This window comes from Martes martes (genome assembly GCF_963455335.1).
Source record: "Martes martes genome assembly, chromosome: 3".
NCBI classification, from domain to species: domain Eukaryota; kingdom Metazoa; phylum Chordata; class Mammalia; order Carnivora; family Mustelidae; genus Martes; species Martes martes.
In genome coordinates this window covers 196116589-196132536 of record NC_137890.1, presented here as the reverse complement: position 1 = coordinate 196132536, position 15948 = coordinate 196116589, and the positions used below count along the sequence as shown (strand labels likewise).

The 15948-nt window shown below is 40.6% G+C and overlaps 1 protein-coding gene across 1 annotated transcript in view; it reads left to right on the top strand.

Moving 5' to 3' along the window:
• Positions 1-15696, top strand: part of FAM171B (family with sequence similarity 171 member B) — a gene marked incomplete at its 3' end in the record, with an annotated part of 60538 nt that extends 44842 nt beyond the window's left edge. The window contains exons 4-8 of the mRNA XM_080799273.1: positions 1318-1476; positions 5283-5453; positions 9304-9420; positions 13982-14105; positions 14355-15696. Of these exons, the coding sequence (XP_080655399.1) occupies positions 1318-1476; positions 5283-5453; positions 9304-9420; positions 13982-14105; positions 14355-15696 (1913 nt within the window). The remainder of the gene's footprint in view (positions 1-1317; positions 1477-5282; positions 5454-9303; positions 9421-13981; positions 14106-14354) is intronic.
• Between the last annotated feature and the right edge of the window lie 252 nt (positions 15697-15948).

The window sequence follows — 15948 nt, the reverse complement described above, 5'->3', positions numbered from 1 at the left end:
AAATTTGGGGCTTCAACATAATAAAGGCACATATTTTTTTTTTAAGTTTTTAACTTTGTATTTGGAAATAACTTCCAATTCAGAAATAATTTCAAAATATAGAAAAGTTGGAAGAATACGAAACAAGTAACTGCTGTATACCTTCTACTCAGGTTACTCTACTGATGACACTGTTCCATGTGCTTTACTCTGTGTAATTGTACTCTGGGTTTGCCTTTTGTTTTTGTTTGTTTTTTTGTTTTTTGTTTTTTTCCCTGACCCATTTGAATGTACGTTACAAGTGTCAAGGCCTTTTACCTCTAAACTCTTAAGCATGCAATTCCTAAGAATAGGGATATTAAATGGCCATGGCACAGTTCAGCAAAATTATTTTGATAGGGTAACTTACCTTCCAAATTCCCATCTTGTCCACTGACACATTTTTTTTTCTCACTCCATTTTAGGGTCAGGTATTGCATTCAGTTTTCATGTCTCAATTAGCCTCTGTTACTGTGAAATTCACAACACATATTTTTAAAAAGAAAGGTGTAGATAGTATCTATTAAGTGATCAGAGTTCATCATGTAAGTGATTAACTATTACATTTAATGATTTAACCAAATAAGAATATAACAAATGTGTTGTTTTTATTTCCCATATTTCCAGGTATTATTTTTCTAGCTTCATACGTAAACTATACACTGATTTTGAGAACTATATTACATTTCATTTATCATGTACTGTCATGTAACTATTTAGAAACTGGTACTTTCAAAATTCTAATAATTTAACTGATTGCTTCTGTCTTTATCAGTGGCCTTAAAGTCAAAGCAATAGTTGATGTTTTTGATAAGTTTTAATGATTTAAGAGTTGACCCTTGGATTGTTAAAAATGCATTAATTACAGAAGTATCAATATTCTGAGTTCTCACTCCCTAAGTTATATTAAAGACTAGTCCGTTCAAAGTTATTGACATGAGATGACATTTATGAACTGAATGCCTAACATTTTGATCGGCTCCAGCCCACTTTGGCATGCACCATTACCTCTACTTGTATTACAGAAATGAAACCCAAGTGAACTGTATGGACTAAAATGGTATGTGGTTCCCTGGAGTGAAACCCAAAAAAGGGGTGAAGAAATTCTGGAGAGAAGAATCAAGCAGTAGTTTCTAGGGTCCAGGTGCCTTGTGTGATCTAAAGAAATTGAGATTTCTTATTTATTTCAGTTTTGGATTTAAAATAATTATTATGAGATGTTAAAGTGTCCTGAGGGATGAGGCTCTGCTTAATGTGCATTTGTTTTGTCTGTTTGTTAATGAGGTTTCCCTTTTCCAGATGCCAAATCTCAGCCAAGTGTTCAGTTTTCAAAAGCCTTAATTCAGCTACCCAACAACCATCACGTTAGCAATGTGACAGGCTATCTCACAGTTCTACAGCAGTTTTTGAAGGTGGACAACTTCCTCTATACAACTGGAATTACTCTCCATAAATCAGGTATTATCTAATTTTTACATAGTCATATTTTCTATAACTTTGCAAGTTAAGAAATATATTTAAAAGCAAAAATTTGATTTAAGCTTACACATATTTTATAATTTGACCTTCTATCCAATCTTATCAAATTAATTATCAATAATTGTTAGACATAAAGTTTATAGATTAGAGTAAGCAATTAGAAGTTTTTCTTATCAAATATACTTGGTATTTCCTGTGAGTAAAATTATAAATAAATATTTTAAAAATATATTCTGTTGACCTTTGAACAATGCAGGGATTGTCCCCTCCCCTACGTTAAAACTTGTATACTGTTTAAAAAAAAAAGTTACAAAAAAAAAGAAAACTTGTATAACTTTTGATTCTCCAAAAACTTAACTACTAAGAGCTTAGTGTTGGCCAGAAGCCTTACCAGTAACAGTCCGTTAAAACATATTTTGTATATGTGTTATGTACTGGATTCTTACAATAAGCTAGAGAAAGGAAACTGTTAAGAAAATCATAAGAGAAAATACATTTGTAGTACTGTATTTATCAAAAACAGTCCATATAAATGGGCCTGCTCTGTTCTCGTGCCCCGTGTCGCTCAAGGGTCAGCTGTATCCCAGATTCCGCAGCATATATGTATGCATGTCTGTCGTGACCTAAAAGGTAAGAGGACGATGGAATTTTGCATTTTATTTAATACAGCCATGAATAACCCCCCTAAAAATCTCTTTCCTCTGTACCTCCACATTTGTGCCACCAGTTCTGCCACTTACTGCAACATATAACCGACTCACGACTTTTTAAAAATCACCTCTGACAATCTGTATTTCTGATGACTTCCATTGTGTCAGATTTTGGTCCACTTCATTTGGGGGAACAACCAGAAATTAGAGTAATAGACATTTAGATGTTTTTGTTCTTTGTTTTTTCTTGCCTGCTGTAGTACTACTCCAGCAAGATGACCCTCACGGTTCTCGTACAGGCCTGTGTTTCCTACCGTGCACGCCTGTGGCTCTGCCTAAGGGCATCCCCTAGTCCAGCCAGCTGGGGTGGCCGTCACAAGGGCAAGCTCTCGACCGAGAGAGCACATAGCTGTTCCTTAGTGTATCCTCTTTTGGCTCCCTTCCTCCTTCTCTGTACTCCTCCGTCTCCTCAGCGACGGGTACTTCTTCCAAACTGTTACCTTAGCGTCGGCTTCTTGAAGAAGCCAATCTAAGACACCTGCCAGAGTTTTTCAGATGCGAGTTAGAGGCTGCTCAAAATAAAAACATTTGCAAGAGTGATAGCAGTCTCCCATTTCACAGACGAAGCTCGTGTTGCACTGGAGAGTGTTTGTGGATGAGACTCACCAGGTTCAGTGAGAAGGAGACACCGTGTACGCTCCCCTCCAGCCTTCCTCTACCACCTGCTTTTGAGATTATGCACTTAATGTTTCAGTTGTCCTGAGAATGCTGCTAACATTTTAGTTCTAGAGCAGCGCTGTCGAATGGAAAGGTTCTTCTGCTCTATCCAACATGGTAGCTGCTAGCTGCGTGTGCCTGTTACACTCCTGACGTATGACTAGTGCACCGGAGAACTACTCTAATTTCCTTTAACTTTAAGTTGCCACGTGTTGCTGGTGGCTACTTTATTGGATTGCTTAGTTCTAGGGTTCTAGGAGTATGGAAGTGTTTTTTAAAGTTGCCTCCTTCTCATTGTCTTTTAGTCCTTGTCCCTGTACGATTCTCTTTTCCTTCTTTGAATCGGCCTTATCCCAAGTGGTGGTGGGGGTGCTGATCTCATCAGCTTCACCTGCATTTAGTATGTGAAGCCACTGACTGCATAGAACTGGGGGGCGGGGACGGAGTTACAAGCAGTCACCTCAGAAAGCCAGTGGGTTTTATCAAATAGTTTGATAAAAGATTATAATTACTAACAGATTACATGGTAATTTCTTTGGGCTTACATTGGATTTTGACTAGTGTAGCTAGTCTAACTAGTCTGTAAAATATGTATGGCATTATTTTGCTCATCGTATGCTTAGTGTTTTAGGAAGTTTACAAAGGCTAATTCTCTTACATTTAATGGAAGTTTTTCATTAAGCCAATAGTTGCTCTGTCTGATAACTGAAGATATACACCAGGTGTAGTAGAAGGGATAATGAGAATTCCTCTCCACGGACTCAGAGGCCTTCTGCTATTTCGACCTCTCCGCCCGTCAGCCTTCTTCCATTCTTGCACATACCAAGATCACTTCCGGTTTGGGGGCTTTTCGCCTTCTGGTCTTTGCATGGATGGCCCCTTAGCATCGGGCCCCAGCTCGCACATCCCCTCCCCAGAGAGGCAGCTTTTATGACCTTGCACTTACATTGTCTTTCCAGATTTTCTTCAAAGCCCTGGTAAGGTATCTTCTACTGCACACTTACATTCCAGTGGGGGGGCAGGAATGACAATGGGCAAAGAAATGCAAAAAAGCCTTTTTGATAGTAATGAGGATGGTGAAAAAAATATTGCAAGCCAGTGTAGGAGATCATGCACCCACCCACCGCATCTCTGGGACAAGATGAGTGTGTGGTGCTCCTGGGGCCCTGTTATAAATGTTTGTTAAATGAATGAACAAAACTCTAGCTTTTAAGCTGAAGGTTCAAGTTTATCCATGAAGAGCAAATAATATGTAATGAATATACCTTAGTCAACTCTTCCTAATGTATTAGTAAATGTACTTGGGAAATCTAGAATTATCAAATTATTTATAGAAAATTTACATTAAGTTGTGACGTGTTTAACCATATTACTTTATCCATTATACCTGTGCTGGTGTCTATTATTACTTTGGCATTGCTAATATTTAAAAAAGAAAACAAATGCATTTTCTACTCTTTTCCCCTCCGTGATAGAGAACTGTGGGTAGCTCCTCATATTTAAGGCACGTTATAAATTATATGTATAATCATACTTTAAAACCTGAGGCAAAGCACTATAACCAATTCTCTTCATCTCCTTTCCCTACTTTTCAAGCTTTGAAATATAAGTAATATTTTAATACTAATATTTAGTCTAAGTTTATATTCTTTCAATTATGTTATTAGTCAAATGTATATTAAAGCTTATTACCTTTATCAGCTAACAATATTGCTGATTTTCTTTCATGTTTGTCAAACCTATCAAAATTTGCATTTTGAGGGGCGCCTGGGTGGCTCAGTGGGTTAAGCCTCTGCCTTTGGCTCAGGTCATGATCTCAGGGTCCTGGGATCGAGCCCCGCATCGGGCTCTCTGCTCGGCGGGGAGCCTGCTTCCCGCTCTCTCTGCCTGCCTCTCTGCCTACTTGTGATCTCTGTCAAATAAATAAATAAAATGTTAAAAAAAAATTTGCATTTGAGTCAGGATGTTTTTTACACAAGGTGATTTTCAGGAGTATAACCAACTCTGTTGTCCTAGTACTTGAAACAGATGGTTTTGGGAGCAAGAGAGACCAAGTTTTAGACCCATATCTGCATTGATGTTGTGGTATGATAGAACCTTTATTTGGGTAGGATACTAGTGAGATGTATTTGTGTTCTTGTTTCATAGGTTTTTAAAACACTGAATTAGATTCCAGTGACCTTAAAATCACATAACTCTGGAAGAATTAGATCTCTAGGCTCATAGTGATTTGTCAAGTTATATAAGTATAACCTGTGTTTATATTTTAAATTCTTTAATGACGATCCAGTATCTATTTGATATTAACATTTATAACTCTAGGTGAATAAAGGAATTAAATATTTTAGTCCCCTATTTTATTAATTTGTAACTACAACCTGTATTTTACATATGATTTTAATGAACTGTCTTTTTTAGGTTTTGAAAGCGTTGAATTGACTCCTCTTGCCGCAATATGTGTGAAAATATATTCTGGAGGGAGAGAATTACAAGTGGATGGTTCTGTTCACGTTTCTCTCCCCCTTCTACATGCGAGTGATCTAAGTGCAGGGGATCATATACCTGCCTGGACATTTGATATGAGCACAGGTATGCGAGCTTCGTGAAAATATTTTGAATATGTTCCTTTTGAACGTTTGATCTTAGAAAAAATGTTTTCTAAATTACTATTAAATTTTTTTTAGCTTTACTGAGGTATAATTGGCAATTTTTTATGTTTACTACAGAATAATTAAGTTGTCTTGTTTAAAACATTAAAATATATCATTTATATTTGAATGTTTTATCTTTAGTAGAGCACATTACTAAAGTGGAACACTTCAGTAGTGTTACTGTTATAAGCACTTTAAAATGACTAAAATTGGCCCCACTGCGATTAGTATAATACAAATGTAGGGAAAATGATGCAAATATGTTACATTTTAAAAATAGCATTATTTATTCACATTCCCTTGCCCTTCTTTTTTTTTTTTAAACTCTATGCCCAACATGGAGCTTAAACTCACAAGCCCAAAATCAAGAGGCATGTGCTTCGGCGCCTGGTGGCTCAGTGGGCTCAGCATCGAGTCCCAGGTGGGGCTCCCAGCTCGGCAGGGAGTCTGCTTCTCCCTCCCTCCACCTCACGGTCTCTCTCTCTCTCTCAAGAAAAGGGGAAAAAAAGGATCCTGTGCTCTACTGACTAAGCCAGCAAGGTGCCCCTCCAGTGCCTTTTTTATATCCCCCAAGATCTTGAATAGAAAAGTAGAAATACATTTTTAAAAAATTATTTCTACTCTTATAGACTTTTGTTTTGATGAGCAATATGAACTTGTATTTAAAAGGTTGATTAAGGCAATTTAGAAATGTATGTTTATTTCATAAAAATAAATAACATTGTGTTATTAAGATATAGAGTGATTACTTTCCAAAAAAATCCCAAAACAGAAAACTCAGATACCAATTTTGGTCCCTGAGTTTAGCCTCCTAAATAGACGCATGTTTTCCTCCTCTGCCTCCCTTGGTTTTGTTCTTGTGTTTCTATATAAATACGATGGGAGTCTTTTAAGTTGCAAAACAAACAAAACAAAAGAAGGGATAGGATCCATAATTGTTTTGTGTGAGTCGGGATACAGAGCCTGGACAGTTTCACAGGATTTCTCTCATCCGTTTTCCTGCGTTAACACCGTTGTGTGGTAAAATTTACCTTCAGAGTGGCAAGAAGGGTGTAGGTGCTCAGACTTTATGCCTAAAGTCTAATGAAAAGAAAGATTTTTTTTTTTTCCTAGTACCAATTGCACAAGCTCTTGGATTAACTGCAATTGTAGAATGGAGTTTTCGTGCCTGTTTCAGAACCAATATTTGTGGTCTGCAAATAGAATGTACATATTTATTAAAAAAAAAAAGTACGGATATTTTTAGGCTTAGGGTTCTATGTTTGAGCCCCAGACTAATCATGTGGATTGAAAATAGGGAGCCATCAACCTTCAAAGGAGACTTAAAATAAGATTTCGCTGTAATTGGAAGGGTAGTTAGGCAAAACAAAACAACAACAAAATAAATGTCACCATAAAAAATAAACAATAATATATACATGTTTTTAAGAAAAAGGGGAAACTACATAAGTAGACACGATAGTTGTAAGGGAGAGAAGTCTGTCTCCGTGCAGTTCTACACTCACTACTTCACTTCCGGGCTCCGGGTGTTGGGGATGGGGGCGGGTTGTTTTCCTCACACTAAGCAGTTCTCTACCAGCTGGGTGTCCTAAAATTCTATTCAATTTAGACACTGTCTACCTGGAATGAGCATCAGATCCCACAGGTCGGGACCCTGTCCCGTAAGACTGCCCCCCGGCCCCCACCTCAGAGGCCAAGGGCAAGTCCAGTGTGTCATCCGTGCTTCCGACCAGCCGGCTGTGCGCTGGAGATCCCCACGACCATCTCCCCAGGAGCTTGTGCAGCTGCTACTCCGGAGAAATCTTTCTTTTCATTAGACGTTAACCGGGGGGGCTCACAGGAGAAAAGTTTACGTACTGGATTATCAGTTTATTCTAAAGGGTGTCCTCCCCTCTAGGTGCATCACCCTCCCACCACCTCGATGTGTTTGCCACCTTTCCTTCTGAACCCTGTAGTTCAGGGACGTTTCGTGGTGCAGGCGTGGTGCGTAGTCATTGCCCAGCGGTGGCGGAGCTTTCTCTTCAGCCCGTCTTCCCGCTCTGAAGGGGTGTTCACGGCGGAGCTCAAAGTTCCAACCCTCTGACCACAGCGTGGGTTTTCCGGGCAACCAGCCCTCCACGGGACTTTCCAGAATATCACCTCATTAACATAAAGTCAGGGGTGGTTGAAGGTGGGTTGTCAGGAACAACAAGAAGCACTCTTTCCCCCTTTTATCACATAGGAAACTGCAAAGACCCTAGAAACTCTGCCAGGACGGGGACGGAGACCAAATCCAGTCTGTTGTAATCATTGGATCGAAAGCGCTAAGCCCTGGAGTCTAGTCCATTGAAAAGCTGTGGACTTTTGAACAAATCACTTATTTGGGCCTGGATTCCCTACTTTGTTGAAAAAAGCATTGTTTTAAAACATTTCAAAGGATATCTGTGTTGAGTTCTGATTTCTGATTGTTCATCCCAACAAAGGCCTTTGTCTCTAACATGCCTTCCAGTAACAAAACTTTTAAATTCATATATCAGATAAGTAAAGCCTAATTTTAATGTGACTATTTAAAAAATAGTAAGTTGATCCATTTCCATCAAGTTGGTCTACCTTATTAAAAACACTGTTTTAGGGGCGCCTGGGTGGCTTAGTTCATTACACGGCTGCCTCTGGCTCAGGTCATGATCCCAAGGTCCTGGGGTCAAACCCCACATCGGGCTCCCTGCTCAGTGAAGAGCCTGCTTCTCCCTCTCCCTCTGCCTGCTGCTCTGCCTACTTGTGCACACACAGTCCATCTCTCTGTCAAAAAATAAATAAAATCTAAAAAAAACAAAAAACAACAAAAAAAAAACTTTTAGATGTTGTAGTCTATCATTACAGTGGATTAACAAACCAAGTACAAATATACACTGAATTTATAAAAAGCTCTGTTATACTCAACTTTACAAAAGATCTTCATAAAAAGAGCTTTACTGAATTATTTGTTTTATGGATGGCATTTTATAGATCAGATAGCATTTTATTTATTTTTCCTTTTTTAAGTAGGCTCCACACTGGCCCAGTACAGGGCTTGAACTCACAACCCTGAGATCAAGACCTGAGCTGAGATCAAGAGAAGGAAGCTTATCTGACCTAGTCACCCTGGTGCCCCAGATCAGATAGCATTTTAAAAATATTCTTAAAGATCTGGTTCTAAAAGAGCCATGCCAACAGTAATAGACCAAAACGGTATTTAATAAAAAAAAATTAATAAGGCCATAAAACATACATAAGTATTTAATCAGAATCCCAGAACAGGTGGCAAATAACCACCTATTGATAAATTTGGATTTCACTATTCACGTCCTTCACATATCTCAGTACGCACAATTTAAACATTATTTGGAGTGATGATTTCCCTAAATGTGTGTGCTTTCTATTGCATATACTACTGTAATACGCGCTATAGATATATTTTAAAGATTTTCTTCTTTATTTAGGAAGAGAGAGGACACATGCAAATGGGGGGAGAGAGAGAATCCCAAGTAGACGCCACACTGAGTGCAGAGCCCGGCGTGGGGCTTGATCTCACCAGCCTGAGATCATATCCTGAGCCGAAACCAAGAGTCGGACGCTCAACTGACTGAGCTCCCCAGGCACCCCACTGTGAACTATATCATGATCTAATACATGTTATCCCTGATAATATATTGCCAGAGTTTTCATAATCTTTGAAAGAGTCCTGCAAAGTATTCTCTACATGTCTATCAGCAAATTCCCATCAGCATTAAAGACATAAACTAACTGGTATTTTTTACTTGCCTTTTTAGGTGCTTGGATAAATCATGGCGGGGGGATAGTCAAGGCATATAATAATCACTTAATTTGGACATATGATGCACCACATTTGGGCTACTGGATAGCAGCTCCACTTCCAGGAACTAGAGGTATTGTAAAAATAAAAGTAACTTGAAAAAAATCCAGATAGTGAAAGTGGAATTGGTATTGCTAGGTCTTGACTTTATTCTAAACATTGCCACTTACCGACTGTATAATGCTAGAAAAAGCTTCTAGTCTCTTGATCTCAACTTTAATATTTTTCATGTGAAAAGATTAAGCTCAATGAACTATAAGTTCCTTTATGGCTATGAGGTCTGATGAATCTGTGAGGTATAAAGTTTGTTCAAATCAAGTGCTTACTTTTCAAGAATAAATTCCACCACATCAGTTAGAGCCTTGGGTGGTGAGCGACAGGGTCAGATCTTGGATCGTCCGTAGAGTGTATCGGAATATAGGGAGTTCACAGGGTCCCAGGAAAGGCTAAAGAACTAGATTCTAAAAGGCAGAAATCCTAGGGAACCCCAAGAGCAGGCCTGTTTGATGGTCTTGGCACGATTGCTGCTGCCTGTATGGCTGACCCTGAATTTTGCAGTCTTTTCCTCACACCATTCCTTCATTCTAGGGATGAAGAATTTGGTTGGCCCAGACTTGGGTCGAGAGCACACTCCTGGGGCAAGGGCTGTTGAAAAATAGTGTCCCCAGACTATGTCAAAGATAATACACGTGATATCCCAAATGAAGGTTGGCCTGACAGAGGAGCTGAAGGTGGACAAAAACTAGGACTTGTCCACTAGTAATGATGTATTCATGTTCTAGGACAAATGGGTATTTTATTTTTCCTAGATTTAACATGCTATCAGACTATCTATGATTCATAGTAGGGAAATCACACCTGCATCTTGGGTTGTAGAAATCTCAAAATACTCAAACATTGCATGTTTGATCCCTTAAGTCTTACTGAAGTCTTCTAACCTGTGGTCGTGTAGACCGGTTACACCACGGGCCTGTTGCCACTTCATGGGCCTTGTGGGTGCTCCCGGGTACCGACGGCTTCTTGGCTTTCCCTGTGGCCAGCTTTGCTAAGTCAGCTTTCCAGCTTCCCGCATCTTCTCGCTCCTTTGTCTTGTTCTCCTGGTCTCCTTTAAGCTGTGGGTTGGTTGATTTATGAAAACAAAACAAGGCAAAATTTCAGCGCCATTGTAGTGAGGTTTTGGGGGGAGTGCGAAGGTTGAATGCATATGTCATTTCTCTATCTTTAATCCTGCGTCAGAGAATTCTTCTGCTTCGTTGAAGGTCTTGGCTCCCGGCCGAGAGGCAGCTGGCTCATTTCGCGCTGGTCAGGAACAGTCCCGCTGCACACCCCGATGCGGGTGTGGCTGACATTTTACATACATTTCTCTGCAGCATTCGACACCAACTTGGTTGTGGCGTCTAGTAACAATGTGAAGGCTCTGTGCTTTCTGCAAGTGTCTTTTTTAATAGTTTCATTTTTCTCGTTTTATATTGACAGCCTTTGACTTTTAAACCATGCAAGGTAACAAGCCTTTTTTTTTTCCCCAATCCAACCAAAATTTAGTGTTCCAGTAGAAGAAATATGAGCCATTAACCATTATGATCAAGGGGGATGTTCTCCCTGTTCTTATTTGAACTTTAGTGCTTACGAGATTATTCAAAGCCCAGAGGGTGGTCACTTTTGTGCTTCCTGATGCAAAATATCCTGCAGTCTTGCCAGCTGTCTGACCTTAGTTCATTCTAGATCTGCAACTGTAATGAAATCTTGATGAAAAAGAACAATTAATATTTAATACTTCAACTCAACTAAATCCAAGCTATTTAATTTCTAATAAAAATAACCTAAGGAACACTTGAGTTTTATAGAGAAATGTGCTTTACAGAGAAAAGATACCTGAAAACAATTTGTATATTATGAATTACAAAAGTCAAGTAATTTTCTAGAGTAGGCGGAAGTTTTGTTTTAGCTTATATGTTGGAAAAGATTTTGTGTGAATCAGAGCACTAACACAGAAGTGTGGGGTTCCCATTTAGTTTGAATTAGATAGCTTCTGGTCATAGCTCTAAAAATCCACCAGCAAGCATCACAGTCAGAGGAGCACTGTGCTAGAAATACAGATAGCTTGACTGTAGCTCTGGCTTTGCCAGTAAATATCTGGCTGAGCCAAATAGGTACTTACCATCTTAATATTAGTTTTCTTATTTCTAAATTGCAGGAGTTGGATATGATCCCTTCACCCACCCACCCCCCAAATTTTAGATGATGAGTAAAATCACATTTTTTTTTAAATCAAGGTTGGTCCTCTGATGGACCAGTGTCTGGTATGCTGGAGCTACTTTACTTAAAATTTGGTTAATAACAAACTAAATCTCTTTTTTAAAAAAATCAAATAGAACTCTAGGGTTTCTTGGAAAATAAGTGCAAGAAATTAAAATCAAGTTATTTTTCACAGATTGCTATAGTAGAGTTTAATAAACAAGTACTTAGGACTGGTTTTAAGTATGCATCTTCAAATGTATTTAAGTGAAAATATAATTCTCTGCCTTTCTCTTTTTAGGTGGGTGTGCGCACGCGCACACACACACAGATGCATACTTTTTGCTGTTGTACATATAAAATTTGGGGGAAACGCAACAGTATCCACCTCGTATTTCCAGAAGTGTGTTCCATCATTTTTCACTGTGCAGTGAAAAAGTGTTAGCATTATTCTGTTGTGGAAATGCATATTCATGCACCCTTTGAAGCTGAATTTCACTCAGTTATCAGACTTCACTCCATTCCAGCTCTGGATCCTGGATAAGAATCTGCAGATAGAACCGTTACTCTTATTTCTTTTCTGTTTGAAGAATCTTCGTACTGTACAGTGCTATACTCGATTGTCTATCAGATATGATAAGCACTTTATTATTACTTAGCATTAATATAGGAAATGGTGGCCAGTACTGGGGTGCTTGTTTTTGTATAACCTTGAAGTTTCACTCAACAGCAGGTGTCATACAGCTAACACTTTCTGACGCCTTCTCATGTGCTTACACTAAGTGCTTTAATAAGTGTTTACTTTTAATCCTTGTAACGACCCTCATAGGTGAGATCTGACAGATACAAACTAAGATACAAACTCATGAAACTTGGCCAAGAAATAAATGAGAATGTCACAGAGAAATAAATGGTGATGTTGGGGTTTGGGTATACATCTAGAGTCCTCTACACTCAAATGAATTCCCATGGACTTTTTTAAGGAGTAAAAGGGTCATGTAGTGATGGGGGGTGGGGGTGTCTGAAAGTTAAGGTAGCAACAGCTATCTTCTTCCCTTTTGTAAATAGTATTTTTACACTTCATCCTCGCCATATCAGGCTTTATACGTGGAGTCTCCTGCATGCAGGGGTGGGGTTTTCTGTTCCTCCAGAGAATGTGTGAGCCGGGAGAAAGGGATATATTTAAAGAAAATTAAATTTTAATAACAAGTTTCTCTTAAAAAAGAAATAGACTAGGATTCTAATTGAGGACACTAGCTCCAAAGTTTGTATGCATAACCACAATACTTATTCTCCAAAACCTTTACTACTACCATTATTATTACTTCCGTTTTATCAAATTAGATGGTGCAAAAGTTAAAGGACCCAAAGACGTCATGATCCTCAATCTTTTCTCGTGCCCTGGGTGAAGCTAAAAGCCTCATTCTGGACATTTCTCATGGTAGAGTTTGCTAGAAAACCAGTTGTCTCACCACTCTTACCACCTTATCGTCCTGAATACATACTAGACTCTAGTTGATAATGACCAGGAGCCTCGTTGCATCATTTGCGAACCGTGCAGTCTCAGTGATGTGACCATGGTTTACCTCGACACCAGCTGCATGTATTGGCGTAGCCTCCAGCCGGTCATGCGAGTGCATTAATCCGCGTTCACTGCGGTGAAGCTGAGGCAGCCGCGGTGTTTCTGTGTGTCCTGGCGTAGGAGGGCCGTGGCCACGGGTGCCTCTGTGTGGCGTCTTCATCTAGAGGCCAGGCTGAAGGAGTGGCAGCTTTGAATTCTTCACGTCCCCCGATTTCTGGATTCTTCCTAAAAAACCTTTCATACCTACTTCCTTCAGCAAATTCTTTTTTGACTTTATCTTTAAAATGTCTTTTTAAATTGAACATAGCTAGTAAGTCTTACTACCAACACTCTTTCCCAAAACCTCTGGGCACAGAAATCGTCTCTCCTAGTTCATTCCACAAATGTTTTGCTGCCCTACAACGCGGGTCAGTCTTACCGTCTCCGGAAGCAGGTTTCCTCCCTGCCTGGCCTGGACGCCGCTGTCCTGGCTGTTGAGCTCGGCTTGAGTCGATGCAACATTTGGTCTCATTCCAGGACATAGGTTGAAGAAGAGCGGCACTTTGGGGTACACTGTTCATGTATAGAGGGTCTTAGCAGGAGGGCAGGACCATATGCAGCCTCGTTTACGGGGTCCGCATTTCACTGAGCAGAACAAGTCAACCAGCTAAGCCCGAAGGGTAGGGAACACGTGCTCCGTCCACTGGGAAGCCTGCCCCGAGACAGGGGCAACCAGACACCACCGTGTACCCGTCCTTACTCTGAGTGCACGTACCCGGAATAGGACATGGTTGAAAATTTTATCTAAAACAATATATTTTCTGTGTTTCACATTGAGGTTCAGGTATAAATGGAGACTCAAGGGACATAAGCGCCTACCACACAGTGTTTCTCACAGCCATATTGGGAGGAACAATAGTCATTGTCATCGGATTCTTTGCTGTACTTCTCTGTTATTGCAGGTAAGAAAAGTATTATTTATAAATACGGAAAACTGTCATAATATCATGTCGTGTGTTCTGGGTATTACAAAGTTTCTTTGTAAAAATAAATAGGTTGATATTTACAATATGTAGATTAAAATAAAAGTGGATATACTCTACAGTAGCATTGTATATATTAATACCATATCATGGGATAGGTTTTTTTTTTTTTAATGACTCTTCTATATCATAAGTTTTAAACACTTTTTGCCATCTCCTCTACTCTAGGGATAAGTGTGGTACTCCGCAGAAAAGAGAAAGAAATATCACGAAACTTGAAGTCCTCAAGAGAGACCAGACAACTTCAACAACCCACATAAATCACATCAGTTCAGTCAAAGTTTCATTAAAAGCCGAGGACAAGTCCCAGTTATTTAATGCCAGAAACTCCTCATGTAGCCCTCAGAAAAAGGAGCCGGCAAAGGCAGAAGCAGAAGAAAGAGTCTCCATGGTAAAAACTCGGGACAGTTTTAAAATCTACAATGAAGATGTTCCATTTCTGTCAGCCAGTCCGAACGGCTACTCAAGAGACCCAGCGCAGTCTTTGGAGCCCAGTGTAGGGTCCAGACAAGCTAAACATACCTACAGCACTCTGTCTTCGTCTCTAGGTGATGCACAAGAAAAGAGATACCGCACAGGTAATGAGGAGGTGTATGGACATTCCCACATTCCTGAACAGCTTATGCATATCTACAGTCAGCCCATTGCCATCCTTCAGACGTCTGACCTCTTCTCCACTGCAGAGCAGTCACATTCTGCTAAGTCAGCTACTTTGCCGAGAAAGGGACAGTTAGTCTACGGTCAGTTGACGGAACCAGTAAGTAGAGAGAACTTCACACAGACACTGCCCAAAATGCCAGTGCATTCTCATGAACAGCCCCCAGACGCCAGGGAGGAGACTGTCCCCCTTGAAGGTCAGCAGAGCTTGCCCTCCCAGACGGCGGATTGGAGCCGGTACTCCAACAGCTTACTGGAATCCGTTTCTGTTCCTGGAACGCTCAACGAAGCTGTTGTAATGACTCCCTTCTCCTCTGAGCTGCAGGGGATTTCGGAGCAGACGCTCCTGGAGCTGTCCAAAGGAAAGCCTTCCCCCCACCCCAGAGCATGGTTCGTGTCTCTTGATGGGAAGCCCGTGGCACAAGTGAGACATTCCTTCATAGACCTGAAAAAGGGCAAGAGAGCCCAGAGCAACGACACCAGTCTGGACTCTGGGGTGGACATGAATGAGCACCACTCAAGCAGAAGGCTCGAGAGGGAGAAAACGTTCATCAAAAGCCTGCATCCGCCGAAGATCCTTTACTTAGAAGACTTAGACCTGAGCAGCAGTGAGAGCGCAACCACCGTCTGCTCCCCCGAGGACCCAGCCCTGAGGCACATCCTGGATGGAGGGAGCGCGGCGATCCTGGAGCAGCCCGGGGAGGAGTCTCCGGGACGGAAAAGCGCTGTCGAAGGCTTTGAAGCCAGTATGTCCCCCACCAGAAAAAGGGGCAGACCGCCACTAGCCAAAAGAGATAGCAAGACTAGTATCTGGAGGAAGCGGGAGGAGCGCCCGCTGATCCCCATGAATTAACGCCGAGGTCGTGGCGAGCGTGCCGCCTCGTGCTGTTCGTTCTGGCCGCCTGTAAACCGCCGCCTGACCTTCTGAAGTGGCTGGAGCTGAGCAGTCACGGTCCCTGGACGTGCCTCAAGCAGAGTCAATAGTAAAACGGCAATTCACTAATGAAAGAGAAAGATAGCAAGAAATGCTTTTTCTGACCTTTTCGTTTCCTTTTGGGTCGTGAGTTTGAAGGATCCGAGAGCTCGGAATGTAAAGTAGCTTCGA